The following is a 22,037-nucleotide window of genomic DNA, read 5'->3' on the forward strand; positions in this document are numbered from 1 at the left end:
AACTAACCCTGCAAAAGTCACGCCTCGTAAATCACTTGGGTCCTACTTTCTCTCATTTCGTATCAGTGCGCGTCATTCTGACAGCGAGCTGCGCACGCGTCAACTTGTTCTGTGTTTTGGCAGTGCTTAGCAGCTGTGTTCAGACTAGCAACGCAAACGAGCTAACTTTAGGGAGAAGTCTATTGGCTTTTATAAGCTTTGTAAACACATATATATATATAGCTAGGTGTGTGTGTGTGTGTGTGTGTTAAAATGGTGCGGACTTGTGACTATCCAGGCTGTAGCAACAAAGATGTGGCTGATTCTCCGCAGAGTTTTCATCGTTTTCCTGTGACTGATGTTGCTCTGAGGAAACTTTGGGTACTAGCGCTGGGCATCCATGTGGACACAAAAGTGGAAAAAATAAAAAAGCTTCGTGTTTGCAGTGCGCACTTCAGCGATGATGACTTTTTATCCACATGTCCTGGACAACGACAGAGGAAGAAACGGATTCTGAAGAAATCTGCTGTCCCTGCACCCCAGGTAAATAAAACTGTAGCCTACCAATGTTCTCTACAGCATTCGCTCATAGCGTAAAAAAGTTCTCAACACACCAGCATTCAGGAGTGCAGGGAAGTCACTGTTGTTTGTGATGCAAGCAGCTGCCCCGCTGACATCCTCATCAATGGATAGGTCTTGCATCTCGGGCATAAGTAAGTCCCACTCGTGGCAACAGTAGCATTCCACCTCGGTCTGCATTATTTCGCACTTGAAACAAGTGCACCAGGATTTGTCGGCCACCCTGGGTATCGCAGCTCCAGCAGTGGCTCCAGTTTCATCTTCCACCACTTCTCTGTCCACCCTCTCTCTTTCTGCCCGATCTAATTCCATTTGGCGAAGTTCAACATCTGTATACTCGGGTTCATAAAGATATCCCCGTGGCTCTGAGCGGTGATCAATGTTTTCCTCGTCACTCTCGTAGTCAGACATGTTCTCGAGGCGAGAAGTAAACAAAGCGACCCAAACACGTAGGCTAGCTGTCAGGTTGCAGCGCTGCGCGCATTGATATGGAACGAGAGAAAGTAGGACCCAAGTGATTTACGAGGCGTGACTTTTGCAGGGTTAGTTTTTTGTGATGTAAATAAATCACTCTTTTGAACACGTACTGCTTTGGGAAGAAAAAGGAGTTATTTTCCTGACCCCAGCAAACATGCCGGACTACTTTCGCTTTGACCTAAACTGGACAAGAACTCGGCTCACAGGACGCTGTGGGGGGTAAGTCAGTGTGGATGCACGACACTGGTTATGATGATGCCATACAGACTCATGTCAAAAATACCGAACTATCCCTTTAAGTCAGTAATCCATCAGATTATGTTACAATTACGTTTTTAACAGGTAATTTTTAAAGTAACCCTTTCAGCCCTGTTCCTGCAGATATCTGAAGCTATCCACCAGAGTGTTACATGTCTTGCCACCAGAATACACTCTGTGTAAAGACAGAGCGCGCATTCAGAGCATGACCTAAATGTGTCTCATCTTGAGGTTTGATATAGCAAACAAGCTTGATGAACAAACGTAAATGTTCAGCGGGAAGGAAAGAAACAAAGCCTCTGAGAATCATCTTTGAAGAGAAGATGATCTTTTATTCTTCTATCATAACTGCTGCCCCTGAGCATCTCCAGTGTTTTTTTTTTTTTCTGAAACTAAAGCTTACCCTAGAATTTGACCAATATGTCAGATATAGCTTGGTGGCTATTTTTACTCTGATTCAGAAAAACCTTTCTGTCACATACGTACAATTTAGACAATTTGGAAAAGCTCCCCCCCCCATTTTAGCCGTACACCTGCTTTAGGGAATCTCTTTTAACCTGTGATCAGCAGCCACCTGCGGGAGAGTGCTTATTGGCCCTAAGCGCTCCTCGGTAATGGCTTCCTGTCCGCAGCAAGAACAATAGGCTTGGATTCCTGTAATCATCATTTCCTCCACAGATACTTACCATCCACAGGCGGCAGTTAAAGCAGTCTAATTGCACAGAGTGAAGCACTTGGCTTCTGCGAGCGCATCGATGCCAAGACCAATACACCAGCTGCAGATCAGATGCTAACACGCCACCGGCCTCTCGTTCTCCCTGTTTTTAAGGAGTTTGATTGCATTTGGAGAAGACACTGGACCCGAATGTTGCTGCTGAGGACAGGATGGTCTGATTTGTGATTTGGACGGAATTGTGCAGATCTACGGTTTGAGAAAAAATCAACTATATTCCATGCATTTGCAACCACATTGCATAGCTTAAAAAAGGCCAGTGTTTAACCTTCAAAATCACAAGAGACCACCTCGTGACTTATACAGGTGTGTTCATTCCCCAGCTGTCCCCTGAGGTAAAACTTCATTAGAGGTGTCAAGTGAGATAGTACAAATATTTTGTTACCTTACCGTATGTTTCGCACTATAAGGCGCACCGGATTATAAGGGCGCACTATCAATAAATGTCTATTTTCTGGTCTATTTTCATACAGAAGGGGTGCACTGGATGATGAGGCTCATTTTAAGAGACACTATAAGGAACTTCTAATTCAGCAGGTCTTAACGCTGGGTGGTGGTGGAGAGGTAGCTAAAGCTAAGCTAAGTAGAAACAACAATTGTGCCCCTTTGAGCAGTACGGCACATTTGAAGTGCTGCTTCAACACTTACTGTATTTACTGTTCATTTAAATGTCTGAACTGTAATCGAAACTGTAACGTGTTCAACTCTTCTGCCACCACTAGGTGACAGTTAAATGGCCTCATCAGAGGACTCCAGGCCTTTGTAGAGCAAATGTCAGTGTTGTGGTCTAGACAACCCAAAATGCAATGTCCACACATGTGGACGCCAGGTACAAGGAGGTTAAGTAGTTTTGAAAGCAGTACTTTTACACTTTTACTTGAGTGAAAAGCTTGAGTTGATACTTAAACTTCTACAGAAGTATTTAAAAAATGTTCCTATTATCTATACTAGTATTTATACGTTCCATACTGCCCACCCATGATATCCGGCATGTGGTTGTACTGTATGTTGGCATCTGTGGTTTATCAGCATTAGGTGCTAGTTTTACTATTCTGCATGCTCAGTTCCCGAGGGAGTGCTGGGACGTCCACAGCTCTGATATGAAATGGCCAGGACCTTCATCAGAAGACCGACAGTGTGAGAGAGAAAAAGAAAGAGAGAGAGAGAGGTAGAGCACGCAAGGTCAAACACTGTGGATTTATGCTCCTCTCTAAGTGGTGTAAGCCCACAGCCGAAATCAGAGGGGCGTCAGATACCAACCGTTTCATCTTGTTGACTTCTCTAAGCTCCTGGAAAAAAAAATAGCTTTGTCGGGCACTGGCATTTTACTGAGATTGTGACAGATCGCGGCTAAGTCTGGGCATCTGGCTGGATTTCGATCCTTCAACTTGGAAGGAGGGGGTGGTGGTGGTGGTGCTGGTGCCGTTTTTTATTTTATTTATTTTTTCTTGCCAGCTCCTGCTGGCCTGGGTGGAATTGATAACAGTTGTCTTTAGGGTTATTCAAACCTTTGTGCGTCTTAGTCCGTCAATGGATTTACGCAAACCTCGTGAGCTTAACCTCATTGTGTCAGAGGAAGATACTGCACACAAATCCCACTTCAAGTGACATTTAGTGATGCGTATTTAAAGTCCACTTAACGTTGCGAGTTCTGACAGGAAGCGGTATTTACTGTACCTCTCTGGCTGACCGAAAAACCTTTCGTTCGACTATGCTAATTATCGCTGCGTGGGCACGCCACACGCTTGTGTCACATTTCCCTCTATTTATTTCTTTATCTTCTGCAGAGGCCCCGTGCCCAGCATCCTGTCGTAGTGAGACTTGAATGAAAAATGCAGTGTTTTCCACTCTCCTTCTTCCACATTTCCGCTGCCAGCAGCACAAACAGCGACTTGGGCCTCGGCTCGCTCGCCTAGGCTTATCACCAACTTTGTGATGTTCCATATGCACACACGTGTGTATGTGTGTGCGGAAGATTTCCGGAAACAACAAGGGACGGGCACGCTCTCATCCGCCTCCTCGTCTCTCTGTGTCTGAGGGAGATAGAAGGATGTGGGGCAGTGGAAGTGTGTCATCTGGTCCAAAGCTTTGATGGCATGTGTCTCTGTGGGGCTTCGCTGCAGCTCTATCTTCAGGCTTGTGTGCAGTGCGAGCTCAGACCTGATCACCTTGCTTCTGCTCCTGCCAAAAGCCCCAAAAGAGCGTTTGCTGTCTCACACACACACACACACACACACACACCCAACAAACCCCCCTCCTCACACACACATATTTTATTGTTTATGTATAAGGCTCATAAAAATACATTAGGTTCAAACATCCAATTACAATTTTGTAAAAAAAAAATAAAAAAAAAGAGTTGTTACAATCTTAAGGGAATAGAGATGTTTGTAAAGCAGAAATCTTATGAAATAATTAGATAGATAGATAGATAGATGGATGGATGGATGGATGGATGGATGGATGGATGGATGGATGGATGGATGGATGGATGGATGGATGGATGGATGGATGGATGGATGGATGGATGGATGGATGGATGGATGGATGGATGGATGGATGGATGGATGGATGGATACACAATATAATAAGAAACATATTTAAACCTAAATTAAAACACAGAACAATAGAAAATATATAAGACTATAAAAACTTACTTACTTACATACTAAATTGGAGAGTGATGTTAAAAATGCAAGATCAATGTGTGTGTTTAAAAAAATATGAAATAGTATAATGTCTATAATGTGTAACTATATAAACTGTTGTTTGAGAAGGATTTGATGTTTTTGGTTAAGTTTGTTTTTGTTTAGTTTTTTGGGGGGAAAATTACTATTGTTCTAAATTATTTTTGGGATAAAAGGGGCAGATATTCTAAGTTTTTTTCTTCTTTCTGCTGCCTTTCATTTTATTTGTGATTTGTATTTTTTTCTTCTGTATAGGAAATTAATTTTGTTTATAATGAAATACTAATGAAAATAATGAAAAAGAAATTAATAAATCTTCTAAAAAAACAAAAACATACACACACATAGACGCATTCACAGTCTTAGGCCATAGCAAAGCTGGTGGTTTAATTTGGCCTTCAGAAACCCTCTATGATCTGTAAAGCTCTGTTGTTTTCAAACAAATGTTTCACATTTTTGCTCATTTAAGGCTTTTTTCATGGATCACGCTTCTTCACGTCTTCTTCGGTTGATACGCCGCTGTACGCTCAGGCAGATATACGAACATCTCTGCTCTGAGATATCCTCAGCTCTGGAGCATCTGCGCGGACTTCAAAGACTCAGCGGATGTCAGCGTGGTCTCACTTAAACAAAGCTGCGCTGGGAAATTCAATACGTTTCATGGGATGATGTCTCAATGAGCAAGCGCCGAAGTCTGCTGGGAGCTTGAAATGAAGTTATAAGAAATTGCGGGTTATTGAATTAAGAGCTCGTCGTCTTTTTGTCTGAGCAGACAATGATGCTTCAGAATACGAAAGAGTGAGGTGGCAGGTTCCAGCTGCTCTATTGGTGTATCGCTAAGACGTCTGAGCAGCATATGCCCCCTGATGATGATTACTGTTATACTGTATGTATAACTGAATGGCTTGCTGAATGGCTTGCAAAAGCTTCTGTCTTTACAATAATGGGAGAAAGATACAAGACCGTATGAAGCAATTTTACCACTCCTGTGTATTTCTCCACAGGGTACGCAGTTATTTGACATCAACAATACATGCTGTGCTTATTTTGTAATTAGCAGGCTGTATTTGTAAACTATGGTAATTATTACGATTAACACTAATCCCCATCTCTTCGCCTCATCTCCTTTATTTTTATAAATCTACTTCAACTGTCCAATTGTTTTTATTGAATATTTTATTATGCCTAGACATTACATTGCTGTTCAATTATTTTGAATTATAAATCTCATAACATAATGCATTTGTCACGCCTGGCACCGAAGCCACTCCTGTCCCTCCCACACTCAGCTCTACCTGCAGTCTCCAGTCTCAAGACTCTATACAATCACGATCACATGACACTGGACATGGCACTTTCAGGAAGCCATTCACCTGAATATTGATTTCACCTGTTACACTCACTATATATACACCTTCACTTCTCACACTCCTTGCTGAGTATTGACAGTTTATCCTCATACAACTTGTTTTTCCCTGCCTTCCCTGCTTACTCTCTTGTATCCGACCTTGTTTTTGTATTTACTTGATATTTGCCTTGTATTTTAATTCTGTGTGTTTCTAATATTGTGGTTGTCTTTAAACATGCTGACAGTATTATAACACCAATCCACTTGGTGCAAGTCATTACACTGGCACATCTACTAGTTACACCACTGGAGTTAACAGCAATATTAATGTAGGTAAATATTAAATTCAAGTTATACTACAATGACTAAAATAGACCCGTGCACAACCCAGATAGGGCTCATGTTTAACTCCTCCTAGTCCCATCCTATGTGGGACCAATATGGATTCCTTTATTGTTGATACTGGGGCCTTAACATGCTGCTACTTTACTTTACTGTAACTTTACTGTACTGTACTTTAGTGAAGTGGGCAGGATATTGTACTCATGGGAAATGTGTAACATGGTGAAATCAGCATATTTGCTTGAAATCATTTGATATAACTCCACAACCTTAGTCCACATGCTTCTTTTACTTTTACATATCTGTAGGGATCACTCGGCTTGTCCAGAAATGCTTGTGTAAAGCATATCTTTAATGGGTTGTTCAACATGCATTTTAGTCTCTACGATGAGCCCAGGAGCAAGACATTTTTCAGCTTTAAAGTTTTAAACGTTTCCAATGTAAAATGTGACGTTATCGAAACAATGACACATTTGATACCATACTTGCACATTAAAATAAAAAAACAAAATGGTATATAACCTATTTTAACAGTTTACATGCATACAGAAGAAAATATGAGAAAATAGAACTGTCCCACTCAGTCACAGTTCCTGCACCTTTATGTTGTGTTTTCTTTTGACATTTGTGTGTGACTGTTGGTGTGTATGTGTGTGAATGGCTAGCCTATTCATAATCCTCTATCAATACGATTGATTAACATTTGTTGTGTTTGTCTGTTGCAGCACTGAGGGATAACCGGATCGAGCTGGTCCGAGCTTCGTGGAAGGAGTTGACCATCAGCATCAGTGAAGTGACTCTGTCAGATGAGGGACAGTATACGTGTTCACTCTTCACCATGCCCGTCAAGACCTCCAAGGCCTTCCTCACAGTGCTGGGTAAATGTTCTCATAGATCACACTCCTCCTCCTCATCAATCCGCTTCGGTAAGGTCAGCCCGGCCCTGACGGAGCTAAGGGCAGCTGATGTAAGCCGCACTTTGGCAGCACAGGGACAGATGCAAATGAGGGAGAGTATTTCAAGTTGGTTGATGGAGCCCCCGTTTGGCTTGCGGAGGCTGTATTTTTAATACTGAGCTATTATTAGCATAACGCTAGAACGAAGTATAATCCAGTGCCAGTACCTCCATATAGTAGCGTCTATCCCGGGAGCCACAATAAATTGAACCATTGCCAGAAATCTGTGAATTTAATAATCTCTCCCTCTTTTTCTTTTAGGAGTACCAGAGAAGCCAGAAATTATTGGCTTCTCGAGACCTGCTGTGGAAGGTGAGGATGTCACACTTACATGCATAACGACTGGGAGCAAACCAGCTGCTGATATCCGATGGTTCAGGAATGACAAGGAGGTGCAAGGTAGGTAAACCTGGATATATGGAGATGTGCATAAATGTGTTGGACAGGCTTTTTCCCAATTCAAAATCCCAATTAGCTTTGCTATGTGTGGGTGAGCATTATCCTGCTTTAAAAAATGACTACTAGAAGTGACTGACTGTCGTATGCGATGGCTCTCCAGATTATCATGCCAGCAGTTGGAAAAACAAATAGGTATAGCAAACAACAATCTCTCAACAGGAGGTACGTTGCCCTAAAGTAGTCTCTAAGGCAGCAGGGGAAGCACTTTTACGCCTTTTGTTGCAAAACCCAGAGCCCTATTTTAGCAAACTACAGGGCCATCTCAAAAAACCTTTGAAAGGTTACTTTATTTTAGTAATTCAGAATGTTAAACTCATATATTATATAGATGTATTACACACATAGTGATCTATTTTAAGCGTTTATTTATTTTATTGTTGATGATTTTGGCTTACAGCCAATGAAAACCCTTAGAAATTTAGAATATTATATAAGACCAATTGATACTTTTGGCAGTGTGGGCAGTTTGCTATGTCCTGCTGGAAAATAAAATCCGCATTTCAAACACTGCAAGTACCAATTGGTCTTATATAATATTAAAATTTTCTGATACACTGATTTTTGGGTTTCATTGGCTGTAACTCACTCTGTGTGTAATACATCTATATAATATATGAGTTTCACATTTAAACTGAATTACTGAAATAAAAAAGTAACTTTTCAAAGATATTCAAATTTTTTGAGATGGCCCTGTATAGTGCACCAGTCAATTGCAGATCGTGCAGCTGGATATAGGGCGTGTCGGTGTGTCTTTGGTATCGTGAGGGCGCAAAAAATGAGCCAGCAGCTCATTTAAGAAAACAGCAATATTATTTTATTCTTTATTTGGTTTATTCTAGAGGTAAACGTTGGGTTTGCCTTCTGCAGTGTGTATGTGTGTGTGTTTAACAAGTGGGGGTGCGCACAGCGCCCCTGGCACACCTATAGGACTGGACTCTGATGATTGACTGTTGTCTAGGTTAATTTCAACCAGTGGTGCAACTGTGATTTCTGCTGCCAAAGTCGCAACACGCCAGAAATTTATCTTAACACACCTCATTTCCAGACTACCATGTTCATCAGTGTAGATTTATTTTCCCCATCTCAGACGCTATTTTAATGTTGCGGGCACAAGGTGTAAAATTAAGACTGTTGACTGGGTGTAAGGTAGCAAAGAGCATCGTGACGCACCTTGCATAGGGTGTACTATAGTGCCCCCAGTGTCTAATCAGTGCACACCAGCCCGGCAATATGGTTGTATTTTTTTTTCTTATCACCACTATTGGTCATTAGGTCAAGTATAATTTTTTTTTATTTATTTGTTCTATAATTCATGAAGAACATTGCAACACTTACAGTACAGAAGAATGCATTTGAGAAGTGGTGTATGAATAAGCCACTTCAGCTCTTGTTACATCATCCCCTGCCTTAGTTTTTCTTTTCTTTTTTATATACCAGAGTTCTACACTCCTCCTGGAGGTCTGCAGCACTGCACGGTTTACATTTATTAATTTATCAGACGCTCATATCCACAGCAAATGGCAATTACATGGACTGTCCCTCTGGAGAAACTTGGGGTTAAGTGCCTGGCTTAAGGACACAATGGCAGTGGCAGTATGTTATCAGCTGGTATTATGGCCGTGACTTCTTGATTCATAAGCAAATTTTCAGGCCGCTTGGGTACTCCAGTCTAACTCGCTGTGCACGAGTGCTCCAGAGTTCATATTTATGAAGATTCTCAGCGTGAGAGTGCTGACCTGCACAACACCTGTGCTGAATACCTGTGATGAATATACGCTCACTGAGCACTTGATTAGAAACACTATAATATATATGTGAGTAGAGCCTCCTTTCTGCTACTACTCTCAAAAAATATATTTAATAATATTTAGCATCAGCTTTTCATGGAATAGATTCTGCAAGATGTTGGCAGCATTCCTGCACAGTAAATGTTTGGAGTAAATGTCAGGAAATGTGGAGTTAAACAAAATGTGTGAGAGTGTTAGATTGTGCGAGTTTATTCTCCAACTTAAACTACAAGTCGATTTGGGGAGAACTCTTTGGCGGTGTAGTATTTCAGAGTTTATTCCAAGGTGTTGAGGAACGTGACTGAATTTTCTAATGGGCGTGTCCTTCAATCCTAGCTTACCATCAGTGTGTAGTCTTGCCCACCAGGGCTACCTTCCATGGGGTATCTCATGATATTTTATATAATGGTTGTTTAACAGAGTTAAAAAGCCAACTCCCAGATAAAAGTTACTTTAACTCTGTTAAAGATTGTATTCGATGGTCACGCATATACACTTAAAATGAGTTGATATTAACTTTGAGTTTATTCGAAAAAACAGAATTTGCTGTGCGTGAGATTCTGGTCCATGTTTATATGTTAAAAAATGTAAATGTGTCATGAAATGAAGCTTAAGTGTGTCTACATGTTCATGCTGCTGATATCCCATTTCACCACAGCCAAGAGATGTTCTGGTCTGGTGCACCAGTGAAGCCTCCTAAGGAATAGTGAAGTCACTGAAGTTCAGGAAACCAGTTTAAGATGGCTTATGCCATTATGTGTGCTATAATACTGGGATTAATCGGTAGCGGATGGTAGATGCTCTAAATTGTGGCCATGAAGGGATGCACACGGTCAGCAACAATACTGATATAGCCTGTTATGACTGGTCTAGTGGTGAAGGAAAATATATAGGGGATGGAAAGAATAGGGTAAAAAGAGGGGGGGGGACAAAACACACACTAGACAAGGCTCAAAAAAGTTATTTTTTTTTTATTTACAACTATTTACAAACAAAAGAAAAAAGGCATCTCTCCAAAGGATGAGCAGGGTCAAAACAACAAACAAAACCCACATGTACCGAATATAACCACATAAAAAGCAAACAAGCCTAATCCTAAGTCCCTAACGAACCACAAACAGGAGAACATATATTTTTATAAAGCAAATGGCACTTACCCCTTTCTGGTACAAACACAGTGAACAAGAACCTCACACCCAAATCAAAAGCTAACAACTTAACAAACCCCACACAGGCAAAACCACACACAGGCAAAACCACAAAGCAGTAGCTAGCTCACTCTCTCTCAGCTTTCTCTCAGTCAATCCAGCCTCTGGATGGCAGTTCCCCCCCCCTTTTTATTCACCTCCATGCAGAGCAGTAGACAGGACAGCACCACCTAGGGACATGGAGGTATACAAAGACAGAGGACAAAACACAGGAGACAATGGCACTGCCATTACAGTCTGTGATTAAATAAATATTCCGTTGAGGATTGATTTTTGACCCAAGAACACATGTGCCAAGAAAATATTTTTTTACACTTTTACACAACTAAGCAAATGAAATGTATTTATACAGTGCTTTTAAACGCCAAAGCAACAGCGATATGGAAAAAATCTCAAAATTGGAGGAACCCAGGTGCCGAATGGTCTAAAGCGCTGCCACTCAGCTTGCCCCCAGCTGTCAGAGACCTGAGAGAGCATAATTGGCATTGCTCTCTCTCTTGGTGGGTAGATGGTGCTATTTTCCCTTTTCATTTCTAGAGTGATGTCTATTAGCACAAGGCATCTGGGAGCTGATGTATCGGAACCGGGTCGCTGCGCTTTCCTCCGAGCTCACTGTGATACTACTTGGCAATGCTAAATCAGCAGTGTTGTGGCATCACTTTATATACAGCTGAGTAGCTGCTGAATGGGTGAAACAATTGGGAGAAAAATGGGAGAAAAAAAAAAAAAAAAACCTGGAGGAACCAAAGCTCGTAAGGACAAGAATCAATACAATGTCAGTATACAACCACATACGTCGGTTAATTAGATATACTGATATAATCATCATAGTGTGGGTGACCCTGTGCCCACTGCAACCTCAGCTTTATGTTCTTGGCTGATAGAAGTGAAATCCAATGTGGTTTTCTGTTGTTATGATCCTTGGTCCCCTTAGGTTTTCATGCATTGTGCATTCTAAAGTCTACATTTGTGCAGAGATACTACATCCTTTTTGCCATCCATTGAACTGCCCCTTACTGGATGTATTTTCATTTATTGGATTTTTAGTGAAAGTCCCAGGAGATCAGCCATTACAGAATCAATTCCCCACACTCAAAATCACTGAGATCATATTGCTCTGATTGTTGGTGTAAAAAGTACTGTACCTAAAACATCTGGCCTATATCTGCAATATTTTATACATTGTACTCCCACCACACAATTGGCTAATTATGTAAAGAAAGAGCAAGAATTTGAAGACACTGTATGATTGAATACCCTGTAATTCAATTTCATTAATGTCAAACTTGCAAAACTTACAAATACCAGGTTTTCTTATAACAGCAGAAAACAGCTTTTCTGTCACAGTCTAATGAGGGCCCATTTTCCCATAAGCAGCTTACTTTTAAGATCTCATTGTGATGCTCGTTCGACCATCTAAGAATTATCATCTTTAAGATGCTTTTGGGGAACAGCGTACAGTTTCATTGCTTTATACCTTAAATCAGAAATCGACAGCAAAGCTTCAACACTTAGTACAGGTTGTTCATTTAAACTGACCCTGAACACACAACAAACAGCAGTGAATGGAGCCAATACCAGTACATTTGAAAGCTTTTAAAGTATGTTTCATGAGCTGTTTTACTGTCTGTGTAGCTTCAGGGTCAGTCTATGAGATTATGAGGCAAAATTACATTACTATAAAGTTTAGGAGACTTGCTGGACATTATTTTTACTTTAACAGACATATCCAACCACCCACAGAGCCATCATATGCACAAAAAGGTGCACTAAATAAGTTTTTTTTTTTTTTAAAGAAAGGCCATAGAAAAACCACTTTCACTTATCATTCCAAGTTTTTTTTTTTCTTATCAATCCAAAAAAGTTTAAAGATTTTAGAACATCCAAACTTTTTCAAGGTTCTACACTGACATGCCAGATACCGTGGGACAGTAACTAGTATCAAGTCCCATGATTTTTGCCATGTCCCATTGAAGCGGAAGAACCCTGACCTGTGAGATACAGTATATGCATGTCTGGTCACTTTCAGACAGTTCGGGTCATCATTATTACCATGCACTGCACTGTCCACTGTAGGTGGTAATGCCTTCATGTTGACATATACTTTTGGGACAATTAAAGTATTTTAAGTGCGCCTTATAGTGCAAAAAATACAGTATGTGTGTGACCTCAAACCATCCCCTAAAGTAGCACTCCATAATCAATGTATATACTGCTATCACATGACTTTGACATGTCAGTGTTTTCCAGTTTAAGCCATCTTACTTGAGCCTTTAGGTGCCTTAATTCTCTAAGTGTATTCTTAGAAATGGCTGAGCATATTGCAACAGGTAATAGTGTTTTAGAGCTTTACACAAGGTTTAACAGACTAGTTATGACTTATTTTCACCTGAACAGGCAAATCCCTCCTGCGTAAAGTCTTAGATATGGATACATTTGGCACAGACACTTGAATACTGGAATAAGCAGGCTAACAGTCATTTTACAGCAGATAATAGTCATTTGGTGTATTACGCTAAAGGTTAACAGACAAGCTGGGAATTATTTCCACCTGGAGAGGCAAATCCACCCAGATTATACCCACAAAGCTGGCTAAATATGGTCTCAACATGTCATGTGAGTTGGCAAACTATCAAGCTTCAGCGGATAATAGTATTTAATAGCGTTTTGGTGCATTAGTTTACAGTATATCAGAGTTTTTTGCCACTTTAACTGGCACATGCACCTAGAATATGGTATAAATGTATTAAAGTCTTTAAAATAAAGGCACTAAAAATTATTCTTTGGAGTAGTGTAGGAGTCTCTTTTGTTTACTCTAAAGAAAACTCTGGGTATTTGAAAAAATACAGTCATGGTCAAAGTGGGTGCAAAAATAGCTGACTTTCTGAAACAGAATTGCAATTGCAAAGATATTCATGTGGAAAATTTGGAAGGTTACCAGAAACAATACATTGTTCATAATTTAAACTAATTTGCTCATATTGTAAGGATCGGTCAGATTTAGTGAGCTGCAAATACAGAACTAGTGTGTATCGCATGTGTAACACAACATGCCAGACGTCTCAGCATGGAGTTGTAGAGGTTCCTAATAGTGTCCAGTGATATTTCATCCAGCCAGTCCATGCAGCTTGAATATTTACGCAGCTCCTGCAGATTTTGACGCTGGGGTGAAGAGTTGATGGCCCTGGAGCCCTGGATAGCTCACTGGAGTGAATTAACTTCAGAAAAGGAAGTAGGAATGGTTGCAGAACTTTATTAACGTAACTTTGGGCTGTCAAAGCGTTTTTAATGCAGACCAATGCGTTGATTTTGGCGCTGACCATGGATGCCTCCACACAACAGAAACAGTTGATTCCTTAAAGGTTTAACTTTTTTTTTTTTGATGATTATGATGATGTACAGTTGTGGTCAAAAGTTTACATACACTTGTAAAAAAACATAATGTTATGGCTGTCTTGAGTTTTCAATAAGTTCTACAACTCTTATTTTTCTGTGATAGAGTGATCGGAACACATACATGTTTGTCACAAAAAACAGTCATAAAATTTGGTTCTTTCATAAATTTATTATGGGTCTGCTGAAAATGTCACCAAATCTGCTGGGTCAAAAATATACATACAGCAACAAAATTTGTCAATTTTGGTGATGTAGCGAGTTGTGTCAATCAAATTAGCTTCATGTCATGGCCTCTTCACTTCTTGTAAGTGATTCTGATTGACTACAGCTGTTGACTTCTCATGAGCCCATTTAAATAGGGCTCATTTGACCCAGTGATTAGACTCAGCTACAAAAGCTACAATGGGAAAGTCAAAGGAACTCAGTGTGGATCTGAAAAAGCGAATTATTGACTTGAACAAGTCAGGGAAGTCACTTGGAGCCATTTCAAAGCAGCTACAGGTCCCAAGAGCAACTGTGCAGACAATTATACGCAAGTATAAAGTGCATGGAACAGTTGTGTCACTGCCACGATCAGGAAGAAAACGCAAGCTATCACATGCTGCCGAGAGGAGATTGGTCAGGATGGTCAAGAGTCAACCAAGAATCACCAAGAAGCAGGTCTGCAAGGATTTGGAAGCTGATGGAACACAGGTGTCAGTCTCCACAGTCAAGCGTGTTTTACATCGCCATGGACTGAGAGGCTGCCGTGCAAGAAAGAAGCCCTTGCTCCAGAAAAGGCACCTTAAGACTCGGCTGAAGTTTGCTGCTGATCACATGGACAAAGATAAAACCTTCTGGAGGAAAGTTCTCTGGTCAGACGAAACAAAAATTGAGCTGTTTGGCCACAACACCCAGCAATATGTTTGGAGGAGAAAAGGTGAGGCCTTTAATCCCAGGAACACCATGCCTACTGTCAAGCATGGTGGTGGTAGTATTATGCTCTGGGGATGTTTTGCTGCCAGTGGAACTGGTTCTTTGCAGAAAGTAAATGGGATAATGAAGAAGGAGGATTACCTCCAAATTCTGCAGGAAAACTTAAAACCATCAGCCCGAAGGTTGGGTCTTGGGTGCAGTTGGGTGTTCCAACAAGACAATGACCCAAAACACACATCAAAAGTGGTAAAGGAATGGCTAAACCAGGCTAGAATTAAGGTTTTAGAATGGCCTTCCCAAAGTGCTGACTTAAACCCCATTGAGAACATGTGGACAGTGCTAAAGAAACGGGTTCATGCAAGAAAACCATCACATTTAGCTGAACTGCACCAATTCTGTCAAGAAGAGTGGTCAAACATTCGACCTGAAGCTTGCCAGGAGCTTGTGGATGGCTACCAAAAGCGCCTAGTTGCCGTGAAAATGGCCAAGGGACATGTAACCAAATACTAATGTTGCTGTATGTATATTTTTGACCCAGCAGATTTGGTGACATTTTCAGCAGACCCATAATAAATTTATGAAAGAACCAAATTTTATGACTGTTTTTTGTGACAAACAAGTATGTGTTCCGATCACTCTATCACAGAAAAATAAGAGTTGTAGAACTTATTGAAAACTCAAGACAGCCATAACATTATGTTTTTTTACAAGTGTATGTAAACTTTTGACCACAACTGTATGTATTTTGGTAAGCTAAAGAATGCTGCTCTGATCTGTGGGATATGTGTGTGGGACCTCCTTCATTAAAGTTGGATGTGATTTCTGCCAAAATTGATTGTCTGTTTGCATGGACAGTTCTAGCCAGATGCCAACGGCCATGTTAATTTCTACTCACTGTGTTGTCCACTGTGGGTGGCAATGCCTTCTATGATAGTGCGCCTTAAACTCCGGTGGTCTTATGTATGAATTTTACCAGTCAGGTTGTAAGGAGCAGTAAAGCCACTCTGCTGAAATGCAGTCCTATATAGGAGTTTCAGTAAAGTTTTTCTAGGCTGAAGCAGTATAAGCATTAGCCGCTAACCACAGCGCTAGCTCTTTGACTTTGGAAAAAAAATGTTTTTTCAAGATTTACAGTTTTGCAATCCCAGCGGCAAAAGCCGCTTAATTAAAAGAGAAACATTACAGTAAGCTTAGATTTCCACTAAAGCTGGGTGCAGCAGAATTAGCATTAGTGGCTAAACACTAGCACTAGTTGTGGTAAACACTAGTAAACGCCATCCAGCAGATCCGCTACACTGAGGAACCCTGTGGGTTCTGGTAAGCCAGGGGGATATTAGCTAGCGGTTTGTCCAGCGTAGCTTTTTTTTACACGGCAAACACGCAGGCTACAGTCCAATATACTCACCTCTGAACCTAAGAGTTAGCGCTTAGTGTGGTCAGCGGCTAATGCTAATACTGCTCCAGTCTCAGTGCTGGAGAACTAAACTGAACTTCAGTGGAGTGGCGTTACTGTTCTATTGTAGTGCGAAAATTACAGTACAGTACAGCAAATACATTTGATTTGATTTATACAGAATATAGCATTTAGGGTATTAATAAAACTATATTGGAGTAATTGACGCAAAAAATGGTTGCTTTGGATTAAAATATATATTCTTAAATGGAATCAAAATAGGGATTTCTCTGACATTGCTTCACATAACCCTTTTTGCTAACTTTTTTTGTTGTTGTTGTTAAGAGTGCACCTCTCCCATTTCTTTTTTTTTTCTGATAGAACAGCAGTGATTGATGGCCTGAGACTGAGATAGCGTCCCTGGCTCAGAGATGGCATTCACGTAGCACGCAGTAAAAGGCCAGCTCTGCACTGCTGCGCCACTTTCCATCCTGCCTCTCTGTCATTCACTCCTTTTCAAAGGAAACTCTCTCTCTGATCAGGTCTCGTGTAGAGGAGTGGATCTGCTCTGCGGGACCAGCGTCAAAGCCTAAGCAGAATATATATATATATATATATATATATATATATATATATACCCGGCATTGAGGGATTGAGAAAGCCTGCGTTTGGAGAATAGAAGTGAAGTACTGTATATTGTGACACACAGTTAGATATCTTAGATGCCGACCTTGATTAAACTTCTGATGCAGGATGTGGAAGCAACTTTTTGAAACTTCTTCTCCCCCCCCTCACACACATACAGTACCTCAGGATGGATCCCCAGAGGCTATGTCCCAAGGGGAGGAATACTTGTTTAGATAAGCAGTTTTTGCCGTGTTTTAATGTCAGCTGCGCCGGTTTTAACTTGCTCATTATGCGAGTTATTTCTGCAGGGTGATACGCCCGTGCTTAATTAAAACGGTTACGTGAAATAAGTCATCAAGGCAGCTTTTTTTTAACTCTTTGATAAGGAAGTCATGGAGCATTTCTCATCTGTCATCTGATCTAGCTCATAAAGGTGGGTGGTGATGTCGTAACGGAGGACAATCTTGAAGATCTTCAGAGGAAAATGATCTGAAAATAGAAAGTGGGAAAGAGGTCTGCTGTGGAGGTGGGGTGCAAAAAATTGCAGCTTGTGTTTCATTCTGTTCCACAGTTGCTCCACAGCACAGTGTGTAAACAACATGGCATTAAATTAGTACATCCACAAGATTAATGAATGTAGGAAATATCAGTCATGGTTAGCAGTTTGTTGACAGAATAAATCAAGTCTGATACATTAATGTAGGCGCTATAAACATGTGTAGTTTTCTGTAATGCATCATTGCAATATTTTCATGTATAAAAGCTTTCCTAATAAAAAAACATGTACAAAGTATCAAAACATACACACTAAGACCTACTTAAGAATATTAAATTTGTGGAAAAAAAGTATTTATTATTATTAGTTATTTGAAACTTGCCTGTCAAGTCATGGGATAGAAATGAATACATTAATCATACAGTATGTTACCTCAGCAAACGCCAACACCTATAAAAGTTGTGAGGTGTTCTTTTGTTAGTGAGCTCACAACATGGCAAGCTTACACCCTGCGCAAAGCGCATCACAATGCTCATTGCTATCTTACCCCCCCCCCCATCAACAGTCCATTTTCACGCCTTAAGTCTGCATCTGCGTTTAAATAGCGACAGAATTATCAATATATCTATGGTGATGGATGTGGTGGTAAATTTCTGACATCTTGCTATTTTGGGAACGGAAAACACAGGTGCCACTGGTTGAAAACAACCTAGACAAACGTCAACATTCAGAGGTCCATTGTTACCATGGCAACAACATGCTGTTCTCGTTTAAAAATGTTTATAAATTACCTGCTTGTGCACCTACATAGTGTGAACGGACAGGTCAGTTTCCTCTGCTGAGAAGCGCAAAAGCTTTGCGCCGTTAAAATAGCAATCCACCAAAGTCAGAGCGCATCTGACTCTTAAGGGAAATGTCAAGTTATACTTGATCCTAATTAAGTGATTCATTATGAGAATTAATACATGCCTTTTGCACGTTTTGTGCCAATTTTATTTTTACTTTACTGTACATACTGCTATCCCATGACTTTTTATATATATATCATTGCTGTCCAATGAAAAACATGTATTTCCAAAACATCAACCTTCTTAATATTCAATGCAAGTCAATGTAAAAAGAGATTATTGCAGGTCAATTTGGAGAATTTCTATTTGTCTATTCATCAAGAAATTTTGACACAGTGTAAATGAGAGTTCAAATTTTGTAGTAAACAAAAAATCTGACAAAAATGGAGATACTTGTTTTTCTTTGGATGGCAACAATATGTACAGTACATACCAGTACAAATGGTAATGTCCTCTTTAAATTATTATACATTATATTGAGTTAAGTGTATATTCATCATTTAAAGATTATTGTTCTTCGGGGTTCATAAACTTTTTTATCCAGTACATTTTAATGGTTTTTTATAACTTTTCTGTGCTTTCTTGGCATTTAATCATGACTAAACGATTTTTAAAACATCAGTGCAGTCATGGAAAATAAAACCAAAAATCAACCAAAATTATAATTAAAATGTATATAATATAGTGGGCTTTAAATTAATCTGATTAAAATATTGACACACAATGTTTAATAATAAAATGTGTGTCAGATCCTGAGAGCTCCATTGTGTAGGCCTAAATTACTGAATTAACTCTGAGCTGATGTATTTGTTAGCTCAAAATAGATTTTCTCCGTCGATAAACTGATCTACAAAGATTTGTAGACCAAAGTCACATGACTTTTTTTAACAACTTTTTCGGTATCCAGGCCTGGAAATTGCTATTTTCAAATTACATGACTTTTCCAGGTTTTTCATGACCGTACAAACCCTGTTCTTAGTAGATCTGCTTATTATTTATCACTGCAACCCTCAGTAATGAATAATAACACTGTTTTTAACTAATATTGACAGCCTTCAACTCAGACTCTAACTTTGTGACAGTGAATCAATAGACATGGCCACCCTGCTGTGAACTGCCCGCTCGGAGTCAGACTTGGCCGCCTCTTATTTACAGACACTTATCTAGACGGGAAAGATGTCAAGAGTGTGGAGGCAAAAAAAAAAGACGGCAATAAAATCAATATTTTGTTATATGGCAAAGACACGATTTGGATGACAATTTCAAGGACAGCAGGGAGTTAAGTTTGCTTTTATGGTGTGGGAGTGAGGGAGCGAGGGAGTGAGAGAGATCCTCATCCATATTAGCCGGCCAGGCCATGCATGTATTGTGTGTGTGCTGTGTGGTGCGCAGCGAATTGCCTGGAGCTGATCCTCCAGGGCACTGTTTTCACTCAGCCGTTCATGATTTTGCTGAGCCATGGCTTTCATGGTTAGTGGATAGGAGCATCTCTGGAGTAAACCCAGGACACTGCCTGCGCATCGTTGTCCTGTTTTAGTGCCCCTCGTCTAGTCGGGGATTGGCGCCGGCGCTTTACGCTCTCTGAATAACGCTTTCTTTTTCTTCACTTAGACTAACTTTTTCTTTCATTTCCACCAACTTTAAGAATGGATTCCGGCTCATCGAGGGAAATAAGAAATGTTCCTCTGGAGCTTTGAAATGTATTAGGCTCAGACCCAGTCGGTTTATGGAATTGCAGAAGTTGCCGCTCTGTTGCGCAGACGGACTAAAATAGAGGAATGGAGCAGTGCTTCCCAAGCCGGCCTCCAGCATGTTGTGGTGTTTTCCCTGCTCTAAAACACCTGATCCCACTATTCAGTTAATTAACCTGACCGAGCTTCACCCACAGATGCCTTCTTCAGTAGCAGCAGCTGCTGTTGTGAGGTTGGACAAGGTTTACAGAATGTTAACAAAAAACCCATTCAACCCAATGGGAATTTGGAACACACTTTGAGTTTCCAGTTTAACATCCTACTGAAGTGAGCTGGAGTGTGTTGTTGTAGCTAATCGGCAGTAGGCAGGGGTATCACTGGGGACTCTTACAAACCTTTTTCTCTCTGGCTTTTTCTGAAAAGTTGTTTTTGGTTGGCACTCTGTAGTTGTGTATTGTGAGACACGCTGGCTTTTGTTGCTTTACTAAGAAAATATTCAACCATATGTGTCTCAAATGTGTGTACGGATATTATAATACAGTGTACCATATTATAAGGCGCATTTTAAGCTACAATAGTAAGAAACACGGCTGTCACTATATTTCCCTTCTAATTATAGCAGGTCTCCCTGCTGGGGGTGGTTGGGGCCCCTAAGTCATACCTGTCAAGTCTCCCGTTTTGGCCGGGAAACTACCGTATTTTACTCCTCTTTCCTGCCGTCCTCCCGTATTAGTATTTTCCCGTAAATTTCCCGTATTATATTAAGATTAAAAAATATATATTATTGAGGAGACAGGGCACTGACCGCTCTGTGTCTCTTAACCAATCGTGGAGCCGGTTCAAGGAGAAAGTCCCGCCTTTCAGGAGAAACAGCCAATCAGCTTGCAAAGGAGGGTCAGCGTGGGGAAGCCCCCCGTCGCTGTGAGTTCAGGCAGCTAGTCGGAGCTGCTGATGTTAAAACATATCTGGATATACAGCGCTTTTTCTAAAAGAAAGGTAACGGTAGGCTAATCATGTAAACTGTGATGAGATTTTTCTGATAGCTGCTTAAAAATACTCGTCTCCGAAATAAAACACACAGATTAAACCTTTTAAAAAAAAAAATTAAAAAAATTACAGCTTGTGACTCAGTTTAACTAGAAATGTGGAGAGGACCGAAATTAACTGAACTGATCAGTAGTGTTCAAAAGAAAAAAGTATTATTTAAAAATTATTAATTGTGTAGGCCACTTAGGACTAATTTTTACTGATGGAATATGTGTGGTCCATTGCCTTTTAGTAAAAGCTCATAATACTATTTTTAGGTCACCTACAGTCATTTTGCAGAATTTGTGCCCCCTTTGTTCAATTTTAAATCTATTAAATAAATAAAAAAATATATAATATAAAAGAGTGCATTTAAAGGCAAAAAAGACATGAAATCTTAACTTTTTTTAAATATCTAGAAAAGGGTTTTTAATTTGGCTGTATTAAAAGAATGACATATGTAGGAATGTCCACAACATTTCAGATTCTGATAATCTAATTGTAATGTGTAAGTGGTTCACATGTGGTTATTTTAGATTTTTTGTAAACCTGCCTTAAAATGTAAGAGATACTGAACCTTCGTTGGGCTGGTGGGACGACTTTAAGCGGACGGAGGAAAATATCCCTTATTTTTAAATCTAAAACTTGACAGGTATGCCCTAAGTAAACAAAAAAACAAACATTTCAAACAAGCACTGGGTGTTAATCTACACGGATTTCTCTCCTGAAAACTCTTTATTTGGGTGAGTAAAGTGCTACTGTTTATTTACTGTAAGCTTAGAATTCCACAGATTTAGCACAGTTAGCAGCAGCACTAGCTGCAGTTAGCAGT

The 22,037-nt window shown here is 40.2% G+C and overlaps 2 protein-coding genes across 7 annotated transcripts in view; one reads left to right on the forward strand and one right to left on the reverse strand.

Annotated features, from left to right (window-relative positions):
• cadm2b (cell adhesion molecule 2b) overlaps positions 1 to 22,037 on the forward strand; it is a 321,622-nt gene that overhangs the window by 267,136 nt on the left and 32,449 nt on the right. For all 6 annotated transcript variants that reach the window (XM_007234491.4, XM_007234495.4, XM_007234493.4 and 3 more), the window contains exons 4-5: positions 7,129 to 7,281; positions 7,621 to 7,758. In XM_007234491.4, coding sequence (XP_007234553.1) covers positions 7,129 to 7,281; positions 7,621 to 7,758 — 291 coding nt within the window. The remainder of the gene's footprint in view (positions 1 to 7,128; positions 7,282 to 7,620; positions 7,759 to 22,037) is intronic.
• The window catches only part of bach1a (BTB and CNC homology 1, basic leucine zipper transcription factor 1 a), a 251,933-nt gene that overhangs the window by 172,163 nt on the left and 57,733 nt on the right, over positions 1 to 22,037 (reverse strand). The window lies entirely within an intron of this gene.

This window comes from Astyanax mexicanus, chromosome 18 (genome assembly GCF_023375975.1).
Source record: "Astyanax mexicanus isolate ESR-SI-001 chromosome 18, AstMex3_surface, whole genome shotgun sequence".
In the NCBI taxonomy this organism is placed as follows: Eukaryota; Metazoa; Chordata; class Actinopteri; order Characiformes; family Acestrorhamphidae; genus Astyanax; species Astyanax mexicanus.